General features: G+C 51.3%; 1 protein-coding gene across 6 annotated transcripts in view; it reads left to right on the top strand.

Annotated features, from left to right (window-relative positions):
- The window catches only part of TOM1L2 (target of myb1 like 2 membrane trafficking protein), a gene marked incomplete at its 3' end in the record, with an annotated part of 125519 nt that extends 111603 nt beyond the window's left edge, over nucleotides 1–13916 (top strand). Inside the window, exons 13-16 of one of the 6 annotated variants that reach the window (XM_080923584.1) lie at nucleotides 1998–2060; nucleotides 7757–7816; nucleotides 9635–9671; nucleotides 10470–13916. In XM_080923584.1, coding sequence (XP_080779710.1) covers nucleotides 1998–2060; nucleotides 7757–7816; nucleotides 9635–9671; nucleotides 10470–10618 — 309 coding nt within the window. Of the gene's footprint in view, nucleotides 1–70; nucleotides 146–830; nucleotides 1221–1997; nucleotides 2079–2761; nucleotides 2842–7756; nucleotides 7817–9634; nucleotides 9672–10469 lie in introns of those variants that run through there. The other 5 variants (XM_080923583.1, XR_013975183.1, XM_080923585.1 and 2 more) reach the window with 5 other exon arrangements.
- Nucleotides 13917–20176: the final 6260 nt, after the last annotated feature.

Raw genomic sequence — 20176 nt, 5'->3', positions numbered from 1 at the left:
GAAGGCTCCCAGGGGACAAGGCCTTGTGCAGTTGATATTTTGTAGTTATTTCTCTGTTGAGTCCACCCATGAAATGTACAGAAATGCATGCCTTTCTGCCTGGCAAGAAAGAAGAGGGTTCCCAGGACCCCATGGGCTGGAGTGAAAGGGGAATGTGCCCACCCATTCACTGGGCAAGGCAGGGCCCTCAGGCTCCTGTGGTCCCTGTGTAAAGGGACCTGGCATAATGGAGAGGCTTGGTCTTGAGGGTGAGGACCCCCTTTTGAACTGGCATGTGTAACTCTATAGTGGCTGCCAGGAGGTGCAGAAGAGCCCACCCACTGCTTTGATCTCAGAATCCTGCCGTGGCACAGTGGTGGCCTACTGTAACACTGACCAGGTTACACAGTAGTCTTGGCTCTTCCTCCCATTACTCAGACCATCTCTGCACTGAACCTAGCAAGAGAATTAGAGAGCCAGGCCAGGGGCCTGCCTAGTGAAGATGAGGATGACCCTCCTCCTGGCTCACCTCACTCTGGAGCAGCCTGTCCCCCAGCAGGCTCTTTGCTCTCCACCCCACCATGTTAGCGCATGTCCTGCTCCGACCCAGGCCATTATCAGTGCCCAGGCCTGGGTCCAAGTCCAGAAGACGTGTCTGTTTTTCTCACCCATCACCCTTTGAATGCGTGGCTTGGCCTGGCTCCCTGTTTGCAAAGGTCTTGCTGATTTCAGCAGATTTACCAATGATAGAAGGCAGATTGCTGTTACTGGGGCAAGAACTGGCCTCAGCAAGAAAGACTAGCAGGACATGGGATAGTCATGTGTGTATCCGTGTGTAAACATATCTGCAGGCTGCCTTGACCCTTCCTAGGCCATGCTGGAGGGATGAACAAGAACAAAGCAGAGAAGAGAAGGTTGTGTAGCCACACCTCTGCAAGTAAGATCCCACCTCTGGTTACATCGTTTATAAAGAAGCAGGGAGGGCTGGCGAGATGACTCAGCAGGTAAAGACAGTTATTGCCAGCCTTATCCTTGACTTACATCCTCAGAACCACAAGGGAACAGGCAACTGACTCCTACAAGGTACCCGCTGACCTCCACCCGCAGAGTGGCATACATGCACAGACATGCATGTTCATGAGCACATATAAAATGAATAGTTTTTCTAAGCATTATTTATTTGCTTTATATATGTAAGAACACTGTAGTAGTCTTCAGACACACCAGAAGAGAGCATCAGATCTCATTACAGATGGTTGTGAGCCACCATGTGGTTGCTGGGAATTGAACTCAGGAACCTCTGGAACAGCAGTCAGTGCTCCTAACTGCTGAACCATCTCTCCAGCTCATGAATAGTTTTTTGTTTTGTTTTTTGAATCAGGAGGTCTGTGGGTATAGCTCACTTATCTAGTGTGTACAATGCTCTGGGATCAGCAGCAGCACCACAAATAAACAAACACATAAACATAAGAAAGCAAGGAAGGCTGAACTCAGCATTCAAGTCAAGAATTTAAGAAAAAAAATATTTGGGCAACTAAGATGGAGAAAAGAAAAGAACAAAGAAGAGTGAATTAGAAAAGGCTAGTTCTCCGAAAGTCAACACCTTCAGCCAAGCATAATAGCAACAACCATACTTCCAGAGGACTGAGACAGAGGGTTTGGGAAAGCCAGGTCAGCCTAGGGTACGAAAAAAGAAAAAAGAAAAAAAGAAAAGATAAAGAGGATTTCTATCAAGAGAATCAGGCCTGGCAAGCCAACCTCCCAGGCTGTTTGGAAGCCTCCAGGAGTTGGAGAATAGTCAGCGTTAACATTTTGCTATCCAGCCTAGGGGGTACGGTGATTGACTTTTCTTTCTCTTTTCCAGGAGTGTAGGCAGGGTGCGTGCTAGGGCAGGGGTGGAAAGCATCAGATCACATTTCTGTGTGTGACAGATGATCAAATATGAACAATGACTTTTCTATTTTACAATATGTGGTATGACTTTTCTTTTGGGGGCTTTTCTGTCCTTGGCCCAACAGAGAGGGAGAGGTGGGGACTGTGACCTGCAGCCCATAGACAGCTGGCTCATGACCCAAGGAATGGTGAGGAGCCAGAGCAGAGTGAGCTCGCTGCCCAACCCAGCCTCTCACCATGCAAGTCGGCACCTTCCTCTTGCCACCTGCCCAGTCCTTGTGACCAGACAGGACACAGAACGCTCACTTGTTCTGGGTGCCAAATCTCCCTGTGTCTATGTGGAATCTCCATAAGGCCCCAGACTTCCAGCTCCAGAAACACCTTCCCTGGCATTTTGCTGAGCCTATGCCCCTGGGTCTTCGTGGGCTAGGTTTGCAGGTGTGAGGGAGGCCTTTCCCTCTCCAGCAGAGCTGGAATCCTTGGCAGTATTCGTTTTTCCAGGATGAGCACAAATAATCAAGGCTTGTGCCCAATGGGAGGGGCTGTTATAAGAGGGCTCCGCATGTGGTCAGAGAAGCTCCCTCTTGCCCTGTGCCTGGAAATTCGGCAAGCCTAGGTTTGGTGGGCTTCTATAGTATGATAGAATCTCACATATAGACTGGAGATCTCTTGCATAAATGTATAGATGATAGAAAGAGAAAAAAAGATAAAGCCGGGAGAGCTTTTATTACACAGTATACTCTCTTATAGAGCTTTTGTGACAGAGGCTTGGGAGGGTCATTCCCACCTTATCTGTGCAAATGGCCCTGAACTGGGTCCCAGGCTGTTTGCCTCAGGTTGAGCACTTTATCTCCAAGTACAGAATCAAATCTCTATGTACATGTGCTAGGGCTGGAGCAGGTGAAGATACAAAGAAATAAGCTGGTGACAGAAATAGGCATGTGGACCTCTGTCCTCCAGACAAATGTGGTAAGTCAGATATAGATCTAGGCCTTGGTGTGGGGCCAGGAGGGACCCAGGTGGGTGGGTGTCCATGTAGGACTTTTAAGTGATAGGCTGCTTGCATCACAGGAGCCACCTGCTTAAGAAAGGATTAGGTCACAGTCACAAACAGGGTCTGCAGACTAGTCTGGTGGTACCTGATCTCTCCCGCTCCCATGGCCGCACAAACTCACCCTGAGTAAGAAAGCAGTTGTGTCTTCAATTGAAGGGCTATCCCTACAAGTGTGGTCAGGCTGGGCCCTAGCCTTAGAGCGGGCTTCTTAAACTGTATCTCAATTGTCCAAATTGAGAAGATCTAACTATGTGCCCTTGTGCCTGTTAGCCCTGCAAAAAAGGATACTGCCCTGCAAACTACCCGGTGTGACCTGGGCAGCTGGTGATGGTGCCTGTCTTTGTCCACACGAGCCATCTCTACCCTTCCCTACCTGTATAGAGCCCCAGCCTTCAACTGCCCAGAAACAAACCCAACTAACAGCTAACTTAGTGTCTTACCTTCCTGCCTACAGTTTTCCCCTGTTAAAACAGTGTGTGTTAATTGCTCTGTCTTATTTCCTGTAATATAAAAATCCTACCTTTGCAAACCTCTCGAGTACAAATTCTTCATATGGAAACTTTGTGTACTGCTTAGTGAGACCAGGAGCTTTAGAACGTCCCTTCCTTTGGGTTGGGGTGGAGTGTCACAAAGGTTCATGACTCCTCTAGAGATAACTCCAAATACAGACTGGCACCATTGGGGAGGTAGGGGTTCTTTTATGCTGGGAGCTGGGAACAACTGTGGAAGAGTTCTGTCCTCTCCTGGAACTTCAAGTGTGAGTGCAGCTTGCACAGGTGTGTTGGCAGGTGAAGATAGGCAAGATCTGACTTGAGCCCAGGGTTGGTGGCCTTCCCTCTCCTCCCTTCTTAACCCTTGGATCTTTTTTGCTACTTCTAGCTAGTGATCACTTAGGATCATCTCCCACTTCCAGGGTACAAGCAGGGAAATTCAGAGCATGAAAGGTAGTATGGTAAAGCATGCCTCTGGTCCCAGCACTGGGCAGAGTGAGACAGGAGGCTCATGGTGTGAGCCAGCTTGGGCTACACAGAGACCAGTCTAAGCTAAATAATGGGACCTTGTCATATACACACTCACACAAGTAGAAGTAGCCCTGACAACAACAATAATAATGTCAAAGCAAGAACAGAAGTAGTAGACTACTCCCCCAAGCTCATTCATGCTCCTGTGTCACTCCCTAACACCAAAGGGGCAGGGCAAGGAAGAACAGCAACAGTGGGTTTTAAAAGTAGTTGGAGAGGTGGCTCCGCAGCTAAAGGCTTCTGCAGAGAACCCAAGTTCAGTTCCCAGCATCCACATTGGGCCACTCACAATGGCCTATAACCACAGCTTCAGAGAACCTGATGTCCTCTTCTGGCCTCCATAAGCATGTGCACATACTTACACATGAGCACACCCCCACACAGACAGTCAGAAATGTGCACATGCACACACAATTGAAAACAAAAATGATAATGAGAACCCACTGCTGTGAGAGGCTAACGCTGGCTATCTCCACTCTATAACCTGGCAGACACCCAGACATGGCAAACCAAAAGAAAGACCAAAACTAGAGAAACAAACAAAAACCCAAAACCAGAAAGCCAAAAACTGGCTGGATCCAGTGGCAGCTCCTCTCCTCTGTTCCTGACGTGGAGCGGCCCTGCCTGAAGCTCCCGACTTCTGCCCACCCCAGAACCTAACTGCCACCCTGGCATCAGAGATGCTTGAATCTCTTTGGACTCCATAAGATGGGCTGGGTGTTGTTTCCAGGGTGACTGCCATGTTCACTTGGGCCAGTATTTGGCCTTGGCCTTATGGGAGGGTATTCTGGTAGAGTCATTTCTCTTCATTTCCTCCTGTCGGTCTCTCTCATCACCTGCCTGCTTCCCAGAGCAGATTCATATCCCTGTTCTGTATCAGCCCTCTGCTTCCTGTTATCCTAGCTGATAAACAGCACCCACCTCCTCAGAACACGCCCTGAGGCCCGAGAGACTCCCTTGAGTTTCTACATTAGAACACAAACACAAACCTGGAAGGTGAGGGATCCTGACTTAGGAGTGTTAGACTCAGAATGCCACATTGCAGTCACCTGGTTCATCGAGGAGGAAGTGGAGGCTTAGCCCTGTGGAAGGGCCCGGCCAACTCCTCCACCTCTATCCATACAACTGAGGCCTCTAAAACAGAAGTGTTGAAGAAATGGCTAAAAGAGCAACGACTTGCTCCCAGCCTACAGACCAGCACTATAGCCCAGGTGGAACGCAGCTCTAGTGTGCAGCCATTGCATGGCTGTGTTCAGCTCCTTGTGGCTTTTATGATGCGAATTAAACCCATGCATGGTAGGCAAGTTCCCTGCTGAATTACTCCCCAGCCCTCTACTTTTTATATTTTTGAGGCAGGGTCTCTACATAGTGCTGGCTGTCCTGGAACTCACTATGTAGACCAGACTGGCCTTGAACTCACAGAGATCTGCCTGTCTCTGCCTCCCAAGCTCTGAGATCAAAGGTAAGCACCAGCCACCAGGCCCAGTCTTGCCCCTCTACTTTTTTTTTTTAAGATTTGTTAATTTATTTAATGTATGTGAGTACACTGTAGCTGTCTCCAGACACACCAGAAGAGGGTGTCGGATCCCATTACAGATGGTTGTGAGTCATCATGTGGTTGCTGGGAATTGAACTCATGACCTCTGGAAGAGCAGTCAGTGCTCTTAACCACTGAGCCATCTCTCCAGCCCCACCTCTCTACTTTTTAACAACAACAACAAAAAAAAATTATAAGAAAAGCCTGAAGGTTTTAGGCCTGTGACCCTTTAGAACTAGCAACACAGTGAAAGTGTCCAGCCCTCCTGCAGGAGATCCTATGTTCTGCCCCACACCAAAGAAAGCTCGCAGATGCGGTGTCTCGGGTTTTTTTAGGTGGACTGAGATGGGTAAGGCAAAAAGGGCCCATGTGCACTCTAGCAGCTGCCATGGCTGGCATTTCTTGTTGGAGAAATTGTTGACTGAGCAGCAGACTAGGCCTGGCGCATGTCCTGTGCAAGTCAGACATTGTGGTTTACAGATACCAAGATCATGAAAACAGCACATCCTGTTCCAGGAGTGTGTCAAGGTAGAAAGCCCCCTGTCACCCCACCTACCCCTGCAATCATGAGATATCAGACCACACCCACTGTGTCCTGATGTCCTCTGGTGAGGAAGGCAAGCGTTCGCCTTGGGCACCGCAGGTACAGCTATTGAGCATCCTTTTGTTCTCACCCCAAGTAATCATCTGCTTTGTCACCAGGACTCCCTGAAATATCCAGTTCAACAGTTTGAAGTGTGTGGGGGGGGTGGGCTTAAAATGGCAGCACAGAGAGACACTGTCTAGTGATTAGTGAGCTGTTTTGAAAATGCTTGTGTTTGCCCACAGCAGGGGGAAGCTTGGGCACAGAGCACGTTCTCAGAGCGGGGGGGGGGGGGGGGGGGGGCAGGGGGGGTCACCAGCTTGCTGAGGGGTGGCTGCAAGCCTCTGCTCAGCATGTGCAGGGGCCACGCCTTTTGGCCACAGATTTCAACCTGCAGAGCAGGAGCTGGCCATGTGAGCTCTTTGTTCTCTTCCTTTTCAGGTTCGAGTTTGGTATTATTTTTACTGTCCTTAAGAATTACTTACACTAAGTCTTCTTATTGCCTATTTAAAGTTTATTTCTACCCTAGCTTTTGGCATTAGAATGAAGCCAGCTATGGACACAGCACCGTCTTCCTTTCCTTTTTTCTTCTTATAGAAATACTGAGCTAATAATAAACACGGCTCCCAGGTGAGGCACCTCTCAGTCCCGGGGTAGGTAAAGAGGCAGGTTGCCCCGACTAAAGGCCATCACCTCATTGTCTAGGCTGGAAGCCAACCTTCTTTAGCGTGGCTGTAGAGGTCTAAAGGCCTTCACTTATTATCCTGTCGAATCTGACAGCAACTTAAATGACTTTAGTTGCTCGCGTATTCCAGAATCTCTGCTCTGGGGCCCGTGGCTCAGGCCAAGGCATGACCCCTTCTCCCAGACCAGGCTTGAGGGGGAGTTTTGCCGCACCCTAGGTGTTCTGCTCACAGCTCACAGTGGACTATTTTTCTCAACCACTGAAGCTTAGATAGGAGAAAAGGCTGAGACTAAAGCAAGCTGAGGCGTTTGAGGCTACTGAGTGGTATTTTTTCCTCAAAGGAGAGAAAGAAGACTAAAGCGCTCTGTCCTTTCTTGTCATCAAAGCCCTCATTTTAGCTGCATCCCCCTTCAAGGTAGAGTGGGCCCGATTTATGGAAGCAGGCACTCCCAGACCAAGGGAACGTGTGCCTCAGCTCCTTCTCCCCCTCACAAAGTCACCTCAGGAGCAGACAGGGCCCCAGGAATGCGCTGCCCCACCCTCCAGGGAGCCCTGTACCCTGCCTAGGCTTGTTGCTACCCTGGTTCCCCTCTGTTCCCCTCAGGTCCAAAAGCCCCTTGGCCTGGGGTGAATCCTGTGAGCAGCTGATTCATGGCTTCTACACAACTAGTCCTTTCTGAGATTAAAAGGTGTTCACAGCCCTGGCCTGAAAAGGCAAACTCGCATAAGCAAAAAGTTATCCATATCAAGAACACGTACTTTGTTGTCACCAGCCGTGCTGGCCAGCCCCACTTACAACTTACCACGTCATTGCTCTCCTCACCTGCCATTTCACACGTAGCTGCCTGCGCTGCCTGTGCGTGTAGTTGATTTGCTCTGTGTACATTTTGGTTTTGTTTGGGGGTTACTTTTGATGATTTACTTTGTTTTGGTGTTCTGTCTTCTTTTGCCTGGCTGTGTGGGGGCTGCCTGACCCCGCCGCTTGTCACCTCTGCCTTCATAGATTCCCGTTGCGCAGCCCTCTGTCATGGACGACATTGAGGTGTGGCTCAGGACAGACCTGGTGAGACTTGACTTCTACATTTGGTGTGTGGGTTGTGACAAGGCAGGTGTCCTTCTGAGGACAGGCCTTGGGGCTTGTGGCATGGGCACCACCTCCACAATGGCAGGTTGGAGGAGGGAGGCAAGGGCAGCTCAGCAAAGCTCACCTTCCTTTCCAACTCGTGGAGTCTGGTGGGATTGGCTCTGGGCACAGCCTCTCAGCCACACTGCTCCATACGGATGTGGGCAGGGCCCTTCAGTGTCTCACACTTGTGGACACTGCAGAGCCCAGCTCTAACCACTTGTAACACACACTGAATCCTCTCCAGTTTCTCTTGAATGGCAGAGGTGTGTGTTTGAGTGGTTCCTCTGCTTGGTTCTTTTTTGTTTCGTGCTGCTTTTTGTTCTGAAGGAGGAGGATATTTTTGTGTTTTGGTTTTTGTTTCTTTTCTTTTTTTTCCCCTCAGTTGGGATTGGAGTCATGGTGTTGTGCATGTGAGGGGTGCTGCATCCCAGCCCTCTTTTTTTTTGTTTGTTTGTTTGTTTGTTTTGTTTTGTTTTTTGTTTTTTTGTTTCTTTCTTTTTCCCCCTCAAGTGAGGTATGTGCTTGGTTTTAATTTCACCACCATCCCCATTCCCACCGTCTTCTCATATCTGTTTACAATCTCTGTCCCACATGAATGTTTCTCCATCTTCTGGGATGGAGAGAAGACCAAGTGTCTGAAGATGGCCTCAAGTCAGTTCCCTGCTCCTTACAGAACTCTTCATTCACAGCAGCTGGGGTGTAGGGGATTCAGTGGTGGCCGCAGGCTTCCTGTGGTAACTCCCACATGCAGAGAACAGCAAGCTGTAGTCAGGGGCAAACACTGCCTCTTCTCTAAGAGCAGGCCTTCTAAAGATTCAGCCCCAGGAGGTGGCCACCTGGGTGTCAGAGAAGGTTGAAAGTTCCTGTGAAATGCAGAAGTGCCTAGAAAGAAATATGTCTCTCACTGAGGCAGGAACAGAAAGTCTCAGGGCCCTCTCCCAGACGAGACATAGTGTCACACACCAGCATTTGGGCAGTGAAGGCAGGAGGATCAGAACTGTTACTCGGTGAGTTCAAGGCCAACCTGGTCACCAGGAGACCCTAAAGAGACAAGATTCAGAAAGGATTTGCTATCAAGACTGTCAGTGAGGCAGTGATATACCAGAAGAAGCCCAGGTAGCTCAGCCCTCTCTGTTCAAGTGTGATCCACTTAAATGTGTAGAGGTGCACAGTACCTCCATGGCCTCTTCAGACAGCAAGAATAGGAGCATGGGTTCAGAGGAAGGCTGGCCCAGCTCCGTGAAGGCTGTGGGCAGGTGTCTAGATAGCCATCTTCTCTGGCTTTCACTGCTGGAGTCAGGCATAGGTCATGCAGACCCTGAGCAGCTTCTAGTTTTTGGTGTGGATAACATCTTTCCAGAAACCCTAGGCTGGCAGCACTGATGTGCCTTAGCCTCAGTAACCATGACATCTCTCCTCAGAACCTGGTGTTGATGGATGCAGGCTAGGTAGGGACCAGCCTGCACCAATTTTGGAATTTTCTTTCTTGTCCTTCTAGGAGATCAAAACCTAGAATCATTTTATTGTTTTGCTTAAAAACAAAAACAAAACCCAAAAACACACACACACACAAAAACCCAAACAGAAAACCTTTTTTTTTTTCAAGATTACTTACTTTCCACCTCTCTAATAGGAAAGAAGAGAAATCTGGAAGCAGGAAAAGTCAACCTTCACTTGGGTAGCCATGGGTGGGTAGAGGTGGGGGGTGGGCAGGACAGGGATGAGCCCTAATGCCATTCTCTGCTCCTTCCACAGAAGGGTGACGACCTAGAAGAGGGTGTGACGAGTGAAGGTAAGCCCGGCCAGTGGTCTCACAGTCATTCTGCTCTCTGGTTCCTGACTCAGGACTGCACAGGGGCCGGCCCCACACCCTGAACTGCTAGAGCCACGTGACGATGGGCCGGAGCCCTGGCCTTCATGGGGACTGAATTGCCCCCAGACACACAGTGCAGGGCCTCTTGGGCATCTGGGCCTCAGTTGATGGTTAAGTGGGAACATGGGTCTAGTTCTCTACCAAGGCTCTTCCCATCTGACCTTACCTCTTTTCCATCTTGCCTTCTAACCCTCATCCTATCCGTCCCCTCCCCTGGGTTCTTGACCTGCCATTGTGCTCCGGCCTCTGCCTGGGTCAGTGAGGGTGGGCCTTTGATGTCTAAGCGGGTTCGGCTCCATTTTCTCAGCTCCACCCTATGCCGATCTGAGAGAGAGAGCTCTGGGCTCTTGAAGGGTGGATACTCTACACACACATTTTTTAGGGCCTTTCTATGAAGGGACTGAGGGCTGTGGACCCACTCCTCACCATTGGGGGCCTACAACAATATGTAGGGTCCTCCCCTCACTTAACCCTAGTCCAGCTTTCCCTCTTCTATGTGCAGAGTCAGGAATAGGTGTGTTCCCGTAGGCTGGTCCCCCGACTGGGAGAGCCCAGTCTCCTGCCAGCGTCCCTCTCGTCCCTTCCCCTGTACTCATATACCTCCTGCCAGCGGGCAGCCAGGCCAGTGTTGTACTGGCTGGAACTGGAGACCAGGGTGTGGGGCTCCAGCTAAGTGGCGTCCAGCAAGCTTGGCCCTCAATTTGGTTTGTATTGCAGAGTTTGATAAGTTCCTGGAAGAAAGAGCCAAAGCTGCAGAAACAGTTCCAGACCTTCCCTCACCCCCAACAGAGGCCCCTGCACCAGCCTCAAACACTTCAAACCGGAAGAAGCCAGAACGGTCCGAGGATGCGCTCTTTGCCCTGTGAGATGTCCTGTGGTCTGCCTCGCCCTGGCAGGTCACTGCTGACTCTCCCAGTGGACACTGGGCACTGGCCACTCCCCCAGCCTGCATACCTGTATCTCCATGGAAACGCCACTGTGTTTGTGCCCAGGCCACCTGGTCACAGCTTGGCCACCTTCTCTCTGGGTGGTGACTGCAGCACTGACCAGCGGTCCTGTCCTCCCTCTCCCCGAGGGCTCTTGTGGCCTTCGGTCCTCCCAGGAAGAACCAGTGGCACCGTACCAGGCAGGGTAGCCCCTTGACACTTTCTGGGCAGAACTACTCAACTGACCCTCTCATCTCCCCTTCCTGCTTCTGCCTAGCTCCATGGCTTCCTTCAGGTGAGACAGTGCTCCACTGGACCCCCTTCTTTCATCGAGGACTCTGGGAATGCAGGGCTCAAGCGTTTGTAACTACAGGCTTGGTTTCCCTCCTTGGATTGTGTGCACTTAGTATGTCTGTACTTGAGTGGGTTCTGTGGGTTAGGACCTTGAAGGTCCCTCATGTCCCTGGCCCCTTCTCCATCAGTCAGCTGCCAGGCCAGAGACCAAACAGGGACCTGCAGCTCTTGGTGTGACAGTAGCTGTGAGGGTAGCATGTGTCCTGCAGATGGCAGACAGCTTAAACCAGGCATGACATTCATACCTGGCCCTGGTGTCCACAGAGGATTATTTGCTAAAACAACACTACTCTTAAGCATCCCGTGACTAGATATTGCCTTCAGCAGCCTCCACGAGCTATCTCTAGGCCCAGCAGAAGGTAGCTGTGTACTGTGCCTGGGTTTCCAGATGACCGGGAGCCATGCCCATTTCTCTCCCTGATATGGCCTCATGGCTGTCTCCACCTCACATATCCCCCAGCCAACAATTTCATTCTGAAGCTTGCTAACAGCGTGGGTCTGAGCAAAGGACTGCTGGTGATACCTGCTCCCGTCCTGTCTTTGCTGGTTTGTTTCCTGGTTCTGAGCAAATGACTCAGTGCTACCTGGATCTTGGTCTAGCTGCTGTTGAAAAAGGAAATTGCTGCTGCAGCTATGTTACTACAAACTGTGCAGGTCACCACACATTCCTCGCCTGTGTGTGGTCAGCCTTTCCCACTGTTAGGAGGGTTCAGTGCTTTGGGGCTGCACTTGGCAATCAGACCAGTGTGCAGGTTCTGTGCATCTCTGAGGAAGGGGCTGAAGCCCTGGCTGAAAACAGAAATGGCCTTCCTCAGGCCCAACCCAGCACCTCTCCTTCAGCAGTCTCCAGAAGGTCTGGTAAGACCTCATCTGACAGGACCTGTGGAGGATGTCATTCTGGTTTGCAAAAGGTATCCAGGAAGCCCCTCCTGCAGGGAGCTCAGCTGACCTGCTAAGTGCCCAGCCCTCTCTGAGCACCTGTCTCACCTCCACCCTCCATTCAGGACCCTTGGCCAACCAGAGCTCCTCTCAGTGTTTCTCAAGGGCAGAGCCCTCAAAGGCTAACCTGTTTGCTAAGGCCTCTGAAGGCTTGTCACACCAGAGGAGGCTGGGGAGCCCAGCATACTTGGAAGCTTGGCCTTTGGCTCAGTTCTAGAAGGGTTGTCTGTGAGGGTCAGCTGTACACAGCCTACAAGAGTTGTGTGGGTAGGCGGTAGCAATCTCTGAATTAAGAGGCTGCCCCATTTATGGATGATACAGAAAGAAAGGCTTCCATCATGGAGAAAGACTGATGTGGGGGCCCACCTTAGGGTCCCCAACAAGGCTGTTTCTAGTACCAGTGTCCAGAGCTGTCCCCTGACCTGACTGCAGCTGCTGAGGCTGGGCTGCTGTGGGGACAGCAGGTACTCAAAGACTTCCACCAGCTGTCAAGAGGCTACCTTTCTGGCTAGCAACAGCCCAGCTGGTGGCTTGGTTTGTGTTTTCCACATTATGTCTGGAAGTAGTCTGCCTTATCTGTGGGCTGAAGTGACATGTGCCTGAGGCCAGAAGCAAGATTGGGCCTGGGGGCCTGAGGGGCCTGAAGGGGGCTCAACTCTTGTGAACTGCCCTGTCCTGAGGACTCTTTCCTACCTGTTCCCCACCATCTGTGGACAAGGTCCTTAGAAGCTGGGCCCTCTCAAGCCAGCAGCCTCTACAAGTGTTAGAAATCACAGATAGAGTGTGTACTTAATTACACTAAATTATCGCCGGGACTCCTCATAAGCACTAATTACACCTGATTATAGGTTAAAATATTTATTTTGTCAAAATATTTTCTTGAGGATGTATTTAACCTTTTCTTGTTCATTGTGTGCTGAAGTGTGAAGACTGCTTCTTCCTACCTTCTTGGCTGTCAGGCAGCAGTGAAGGAAAGTCACCAGGTGCCCTAGAGTGACCTCTGCCCAGGTACCAAGAAGGCAGGCTGGAGTTGGGCCGAGAGTCACCAACTCATTTATCTGGACATGGGACATGGGGGTTTGGAGCCAAAAGGGCTTCTTGGTAGCTGTGGCCAGGGCTAGCTTCCACTTACTCTGTCAGCCCCTCAGTTTGAGTGACTGTGACTTGGCTCATTACCCTTGTCCTCCCCACCTGGCCCATGCTGTCTGCCACTGCACTGCTCAGCCAGGAAAGCAGTGGCCCGGCCCCACGTGGCCCAGGAGCAGTGAGCTTCTTTGTTCTCCACAAAGCTTCCCTGTCCACTGTCCTCTGATGGTTTCTCAGATGGTGCAGAACAGGTCATGGGCCCTGTGGGGCCAGGTCAGCCCTAGGTGTCTAGGAGGGCAGAATAAAAGCCTTTGCCCTGCCCGCCAGTTTGCAGCCTCCCTGTGCTCTCCTGTTGGGATGCCTGGGGTCTCCCTGTGTGCTCAGCCACACAGGAGGCCAGAAGGGGAATATGTCTCCACTTGGAGATCCTCCCTTTGTGGCCCTCTGGAACCTGCTTAAGCCAGTCAGTGCCCATCCCCACCCCTTCGTGTTCCTGGGGTCTAAGCTAGGCTTCGCCTGGCTCCCAAGAACAACTGTCGGATCCTCTGTCCTGACTGCTCCTGCCACACTCACGCCCTCGGGCTCTCTGGGAGAGCTAGGGTAGAATTTCTTCCTGACGTTTGCACTTCCTTTTCGAGGACCTGAGGATCTTTGGAGCTGCTGAAAAGATGGTGTTGAGTTTGTTATCCTTTTGTCTCACAAGTCGGATTCTTGTCCGTGTCCTATGTTTCTGTGGGTAGAGTTGTTTCTGGAGGGTGGCTCAGAGTGACAGCTAGTGTGTCCCCCCACCCCACTGGCTCTGCTTCCAAACACTGTCCCTAAGTTGTGTTCTTGCATGTAAAGTACTCCACAATAAATAGTTGAACCAGCCCTTCTGTGTGATATCTGATTGGCCTGACCATCCAAAGGGCCTGGAAGTTGGCCCACCTGACTCTTTTTATTTTAAATTATATTTTTGAAATTCTGTGTTTATGTGTGTTGTCTGAGGTGGATATGTGCACTTACTAGTTCAGGTGCCTATAGAAACTAAGAGAAGGTACTAGATTCCCTGGACCCGAAGTTGGAAGGTGGTTGTAAGCCTCTGTGTGGGCCCTGAGAACCTAACTCCAGCTCTCTGCAAAAACAGTGTGTTCTTTAACCAGCGAGACATCTCTCTAGCTCCCACCTGCTTTTTTATTTTATTTCATGTTTTGAGATAGGGTCCTACTATGTAGTCCTGGCTATCCTGTAACACACCAGATAGCCCAGGCTGGCCTCTAACCCAGAGATCCACCAGCCTCTGCTTCCTAAGTGCTGGGATTACAGGTCTGATCCACAAGCCCAACAGCACATCACATTGCATTCTTTAATAGACCTTCATGGAGGGAGCAGTTGCAGATTGCCCCCCTTACTTCCCCAGGGAAAGTCCTACAGAGCAGCAGACTTTGGGGAAAGGGGCAGGCGTACATCTACTCTTGTTACCTTAAGAGCCATAGGACTGGGCACGATGGATTTTCCTCTCATGGTATGGCAAGACCACTCACTCTGGCTCAGAGCAAGTAGGCCTGAGGCACCCAAACCCCTTCACCTGGGTTTCTGCCAAAAAAAGCACCAGAATCTTCTACAAAGCCATGCCAAGCACCAATTCTGCAAGTCTCTGCTCCCAGAGAGTTGGCCTTTCTCTCTCCAGCTTTGTTCTTTAAAATCTATGGTCCACACCACAGATACAGTTTACAGACTTTAAATGTGCATTTGGATGGTTTCAATCAAGAATTAGAGGGTCGGTTGTGTGACCATCACAATTTTAGAACCTCCTTCTCCCCCCAAAGCAGCTTAGCTCTCTGTCCCTCTCCACCTCCTCACCTTCCTTTGAGGCTCCTGTGATGTTCCAGGAGGCTGCCCTAAGGCACTGTTCTGATATACTGTCCTGTAGGAACTGGCCTTAGTCAGCCCTGAGCAAAAGGACCAAGTGGGAAGACAAGAGTAGGTGGATACAGGTGCCTGTGCCTATGTCTCCTTTAGCTTAAGGACTTGAAGCCCTTCCGGCCCTTCACCTCCTGGATCTGAAGATGGAACTCAGTGTAGTAAGTGCATCATACTTGTATGTCCCTGGCTAACATCTGCCAGCTTGTCACTGTCCTGGAAAAGTTGGGACTGGGAGAAGCCACAGACTTGCTTTTGGACACAGAGATTAAAGTAACTATCACTTAGACCCAGAGTCCAGCCTCCTGGATGTGCAGCAGATGAAAGGCCCGGGAGACACATGCTGATGGGGGCCCTACAATCACTAACCCAGGCCAGGGTATCTGCATTCAGCACCCTAAGACCCGCTGTAACCCCAGGATTCAGGGGCTGAGGCTCTGACTCTGATCAGGTGGAGTGAGTTGCAAGCCCTCAGCAGGAAAAAAAGAGGAGTGTACCCTTACAATAAAGGAGGCCCACAACTCAGATCCCGCTGAGCACACAACACAGACCGAGTGTGTTGTGTTGTGTGCCCTCGCTCTCTGCTCGGCACTATGGCATTAAAGAATCCTGAAGCCGGTCTCTACCCTTTGAAGAGCAGGCCAGCCGAGTCTACTCTGGGCTCACAAGGCCCAAGCGCCCTTTTCCTCTTAGTGTTCCTTATGCCTGTGCCTGGTTAGTGCTCAACCTCTGCCCTTGGGAAACTTGAAGCCTTGTTCAATTCCCAGAACTCTGGCCTGCAGGGAGGGAGGCTCTGGCACTGTTAGGGTAGGCCGGCCAGACCAGGAGGGAGGGCAGGATGGTCATGCGGCTATGATCTGGCTGACAATTCTCCGAGGAGGGACTTTGCAACCCCTGGTGGGCACTTGCCAACGTTCGGTTTCCCAATAGACTAATAGATGTTCCTGTCGAGTAGGGATTCTGTGAGAGGAAACAAATTCGAGAAATGTTGGAGAAAAGTGGTACCAGGGCCTCTTTATCAGGATGGAGTTTGTGGCCCAAACGCCTCACTTAAAGGGTGCATACTACCTTGTTGGTTGTGGCAGAAATTGGTTAATGAGGCAGAACGAGGAACGGGTTTCGGGAACAGCTATACACCTATATATTAGGCCAGATGCTTGTTTGTTCTTTGTGTGTCTTGGCTCTGCTTCCGCAGGGTTGGCTCTGTTATAACAGACTAGAGATTGCCAGCAGCTCCAGGCCATAACTCTTTCTAATGGTCTACACAAAATACCAAGAACTCACCTTCAAAACCCTGTTAGAGGAAGGAGAACACCTTGGGTACATATGGCTCATCTTTTTTCCTGCTAGGTCTCACTGCCTCCCCTCCTATCTCTGGAACCCCATATTGATGGCCCCGCACAGCAGTCTCCACTGGAGCTCTTGGTGTGAAAGGAGCGTTACCATCTATTCACTTTCCAAGAAAGACATGTCTTCTGGATCTTGGGCAGGAACAGAACCAGAGATCTTAGGCATGAAACCCAAGAAGTGCCGTGATATCCAAGGAAGCTACTAGTTTGTTCTTTCATGGTCTCTGGTCTCTAGGGCCATGTCCTGAGCATCCTGATAGGTCAGGTCTCTGCTGGCAGCTCTGGAAAGATGATTCTGGAAGCCCAGTGACTCTTGTCTGTTGCTGTCTCCCGTCCGTCCCAGCACACTAGTGACACCAGAGAATTCACCATGCCCTCTGCCCCTTTTCCTCATCGCTGAAATGGGATTGATTGCAGGCGACACACAAGGGAACTTTGCATCTCAGTCTTCGAGTGGAATGGGTTGGGATAAGATCCCAGGGAAGGAGAGGATGGAAAAAGGAGCCCACACGCCGTCTGAAAGGACAGCTAGTTGTTGGTCTGGTATGGCCTGAAATCCAACATTCAGGTGAAACATTCCGTATTTTGGCCTGCCACAGTCCTTACAACAGATTGTTTGGCTTGTCTCGTGTGCCCTCCCCTCCCCCCACCATTTTTGAGGCCTTTCTGAATCCCTCAGCAGATACTGGAATCCCTTCCCTTTTACCTAACACTCTAGATTCTGATGAGAAGTCCCAGTTGAAACTTAAGATATGGGAGCTGGCCGGGCTGTGTCAAGCAGACCTCCTGCTCGGTTCTTCTTATTGCTGACAGTGTAGCAACAGGGGTGGTGCCGCCCCTCTGCCAGAACATCTGGTGGTAGGAGGGTTAGTTCCTTCTCTATTCATTGAGGTCAAAGTGAGTTGCAGTGGTCAGAGTATCAGAAGACACGGGGCCTGGAAAAAACCCCACTAAGCACATGGGCTTCCCTCCTCTGTTCATCCTATACTATTTTTCTACAAGGGCTCTTTACACCTCCAAAAAACCCTAGGAGAATGAGAATCTGTTGTTTCCTCTTCGTGGTGGGTCTTGAATAAACCTGCACCTGCCTATCAGACTCTGCTCCCGGGTTTGGACCTGGAACTCCCACAGTAACTTCCTTAGGCTGGACTTGACGGGGGCAGGGGATGCCATCAATTGATGTACTTTCCTCTCCTCTGGGACTCAGTGTATGTCACTGCCCACCATCCCCCAATAGCCAGCATTCTCCACTCTCCATTTGTGGGCTGAACCCCTCACTGTGCGCAGGCTTTGGACATAGCCAGCCCTCATCAACAGACCGATAATGCCGAGCAACTATCACAGTGGATTGGACACAGAGCCTCAGGGGGCTAGATGCTTCCTGGACGGCTCACACCAGAAGTGGACTCTAATGAGACCAGTCTTCATCTAGGGCCAGAATTCTCCAGTCAGCACCCCCACCCCCCAGTATAAAGTGAGGTCCGGAGACTAAGCCCTCCCAGGTGGTTCTGGACTCTTAGTAGTCCTGCTCCTCTCTCCCCCTTCGCCCAAGCAGGCCTAAACTTAGTTCCTGCAGTCAGGCAGCAGCTTCCAGCCCAGTGCCTGCCATTCCATGCACCACCCAACTCCCAACGTTGAGGGCACTGCTGAGCGGAGAGGTCCTGCGGCTCAAGGTTCACAGTGTCTGCAGTGATTAAAGGGTGGGGACCAACTGATTCTGGTCCCCCAGGTAGCGAAGCCGGAGCTGACACAGAAATTTGCACTTTAGAAGCCACGCTTGCAGTACAACAGTCCCACCAGGCAGACTGTGTTTCCGCAGGTCATGCCGCCCCGCCCCCGGGTCGAACGCAAGCTGGGCACGTGACCAAAGCCCGCGTCCCAAGAGCGCGCGCTGACGCCGCGTCACCCCACTCGGGGCCCCGCACTCATTGGCTGAGGCGTCCTGAACAGGGCCTGTCCTCTGGCACCCGGAGTCGGGGTCGCCACAATATCCCCAATGCAAGACCTCAGGCAGCGCTCGGGAGTCCTAGGCAGGTCCCTTCGCCTCCGGCCTCAGTTGTCTCATCTGTAGAATGGGAAGGGAACAGAAACCTTCCTAAGGCTTACTGGGAGAATTGAACGAGTTAATACAATTAAAAAGTATTCCGCAGGTCACAAGAATGCTCCATGACTGCACAATGCTGAGCCTGCTGACACAGGTAACTGTCGGTCAGGCTGAGACCCCGCCCTTCCCAGGCTCCCCAGACCAGCTTGTGTGCTGAGCGCCAGAGATCCCAGCAAGGCTTTGGTTGGAGGTCTGGGGTCTTTGAGACAGATCACCAACTTCCTCTGAAGTTTTCCAAGCTTTCCCCATGGGGAAAAGCTGCCCCTTGTCTGTTGCCCTAGTAAACCCAATCTGTGGAGCGGAGAATCGTATTGATGGTCTGATCTCCCACCTTGGGCTTTGCTCCACGGGAGCTTTTCCTTTTTAATTTCTGGCTTTTCGAGGCAGGGCAGTAGCCTGCAGCAATGAAATGTGTCTTTGTGGAGCTGCATTCTTCACTTCATTCCAGAACGAGGCAGATCTGTTACGATGACTCCAAACACCTTGCCCTTTTCCGCAGAGACAGCTCTAGTAAGTTGCCTGGGGAAACCAGTGATCCCAGCTACACATGTGGGTGAGGTGCTGGTTCAGCTGACCTCTGAAGACCCTCACCCTTCTCTGACTGGGACAGGCTGTTTGAGTTTTCAGGAAACTGGGTGTCTTCTGGTGGTGGGACATGGCAGTGTGGCCCCAAAGCAAGAGCTCCATGTGTGCACCCTAGCCTACGTAATTTTCTAGCGGCTATTCTGAGAAAGGAACAAAATTCGTCCAGGTGACGCCCAGGCATACACCCCCTCCTTGCTCCAAAGATAACTAATTCTACTGGTTGGGAGCAGACAGCAGTCCCCAGCCGGTTCACCTGCAGTCTGAGCAAGGCAGCTTCCCAGTGGCCTGGGGTCCTGACCCTCCCTGGTTGACTCCTGCATTACTTATAGATCAGAATGGTCTATTTTAATCTACCCCAGAGGAACCTATCCTCTGTCCCCTGCTTTACCTGTCCCTAAGTCACAGACTCCAGGGTCCCTTTTCAGTCCTCATTCAGGCATCTAGCCAGGCCCCGGGTCATGCGTGGTCCAGGCAGCTGGGCTCAGATCCTCTGTTACAGAATTTCTACTTGCCTTGGGATCCACACTTTTTCTAGGTCTTTCTGGAGACACAGTCTTTCTATAGGAGTTGTATGGGTCCACTGGCCCTTCAGGTCCTCTCTGCACCAATGGTGGGACTGAAGGGTCAGAAGTTCCAGCTACCCCCTCTTCCTGCAGGTTCTGCCTGGGAACCCTTCTCCTTCTCCGGAGGCACATTTCCAGACTCCTATGTTGAGGGGTGGATGGATCTCACAGGCCATCCTTCCCTAACCTCTCAGCTGACGCATAGATAGTCGGACCCTTTCTACAGATGAGGAAAACAGAGGCACATAGTGGTGGGGTCACACCCCAGGCCTGTAAACTGCTGTATTTCGGACCCAGGTCTGTCTGATTCTAAAGAGCAAAAGGCTAGGAAGTGAGTTTTCTGTTCTCTGCTCCCACCCTCACGCCGGCACCTCTTCCCTGGGCCCTTTAGTCTGACGATGTTTGGGCCAGGTCTAGTCCTGTGGCTTCCATTCGGCCCCTCGCCCTGGAACTGAAGAAGCCAAGGCCTGGGCACGGGGCAGGCAGTCTGAACCCGCTAAGCGAGGTGGCTGGACTCCGGGTGGTGGGCGGGGCTTTAAGGAAGCCCCGCCCCTCCGCTCAGGTGGCTCCGCCTGCGGAACCGGGTTTCCGAGCAACTTTTCCTTAACGTGGGCCT

This window comes from Micromys minutus, assembly GCF_963924665.1.
Source record: "Micromys minutus genome assembly, chromosome: 10".
In the NCBI taxonomy this organism is placed as follows: domain Eukaryota; kingdom Metazoa; phylum Chordata; class Mammalia; order Rodentia; family Muridae; genus Micromys; species Micromys minutus.
This window is presented reverse-complemented; position numbering and strand designations above follow the sequence as displayed.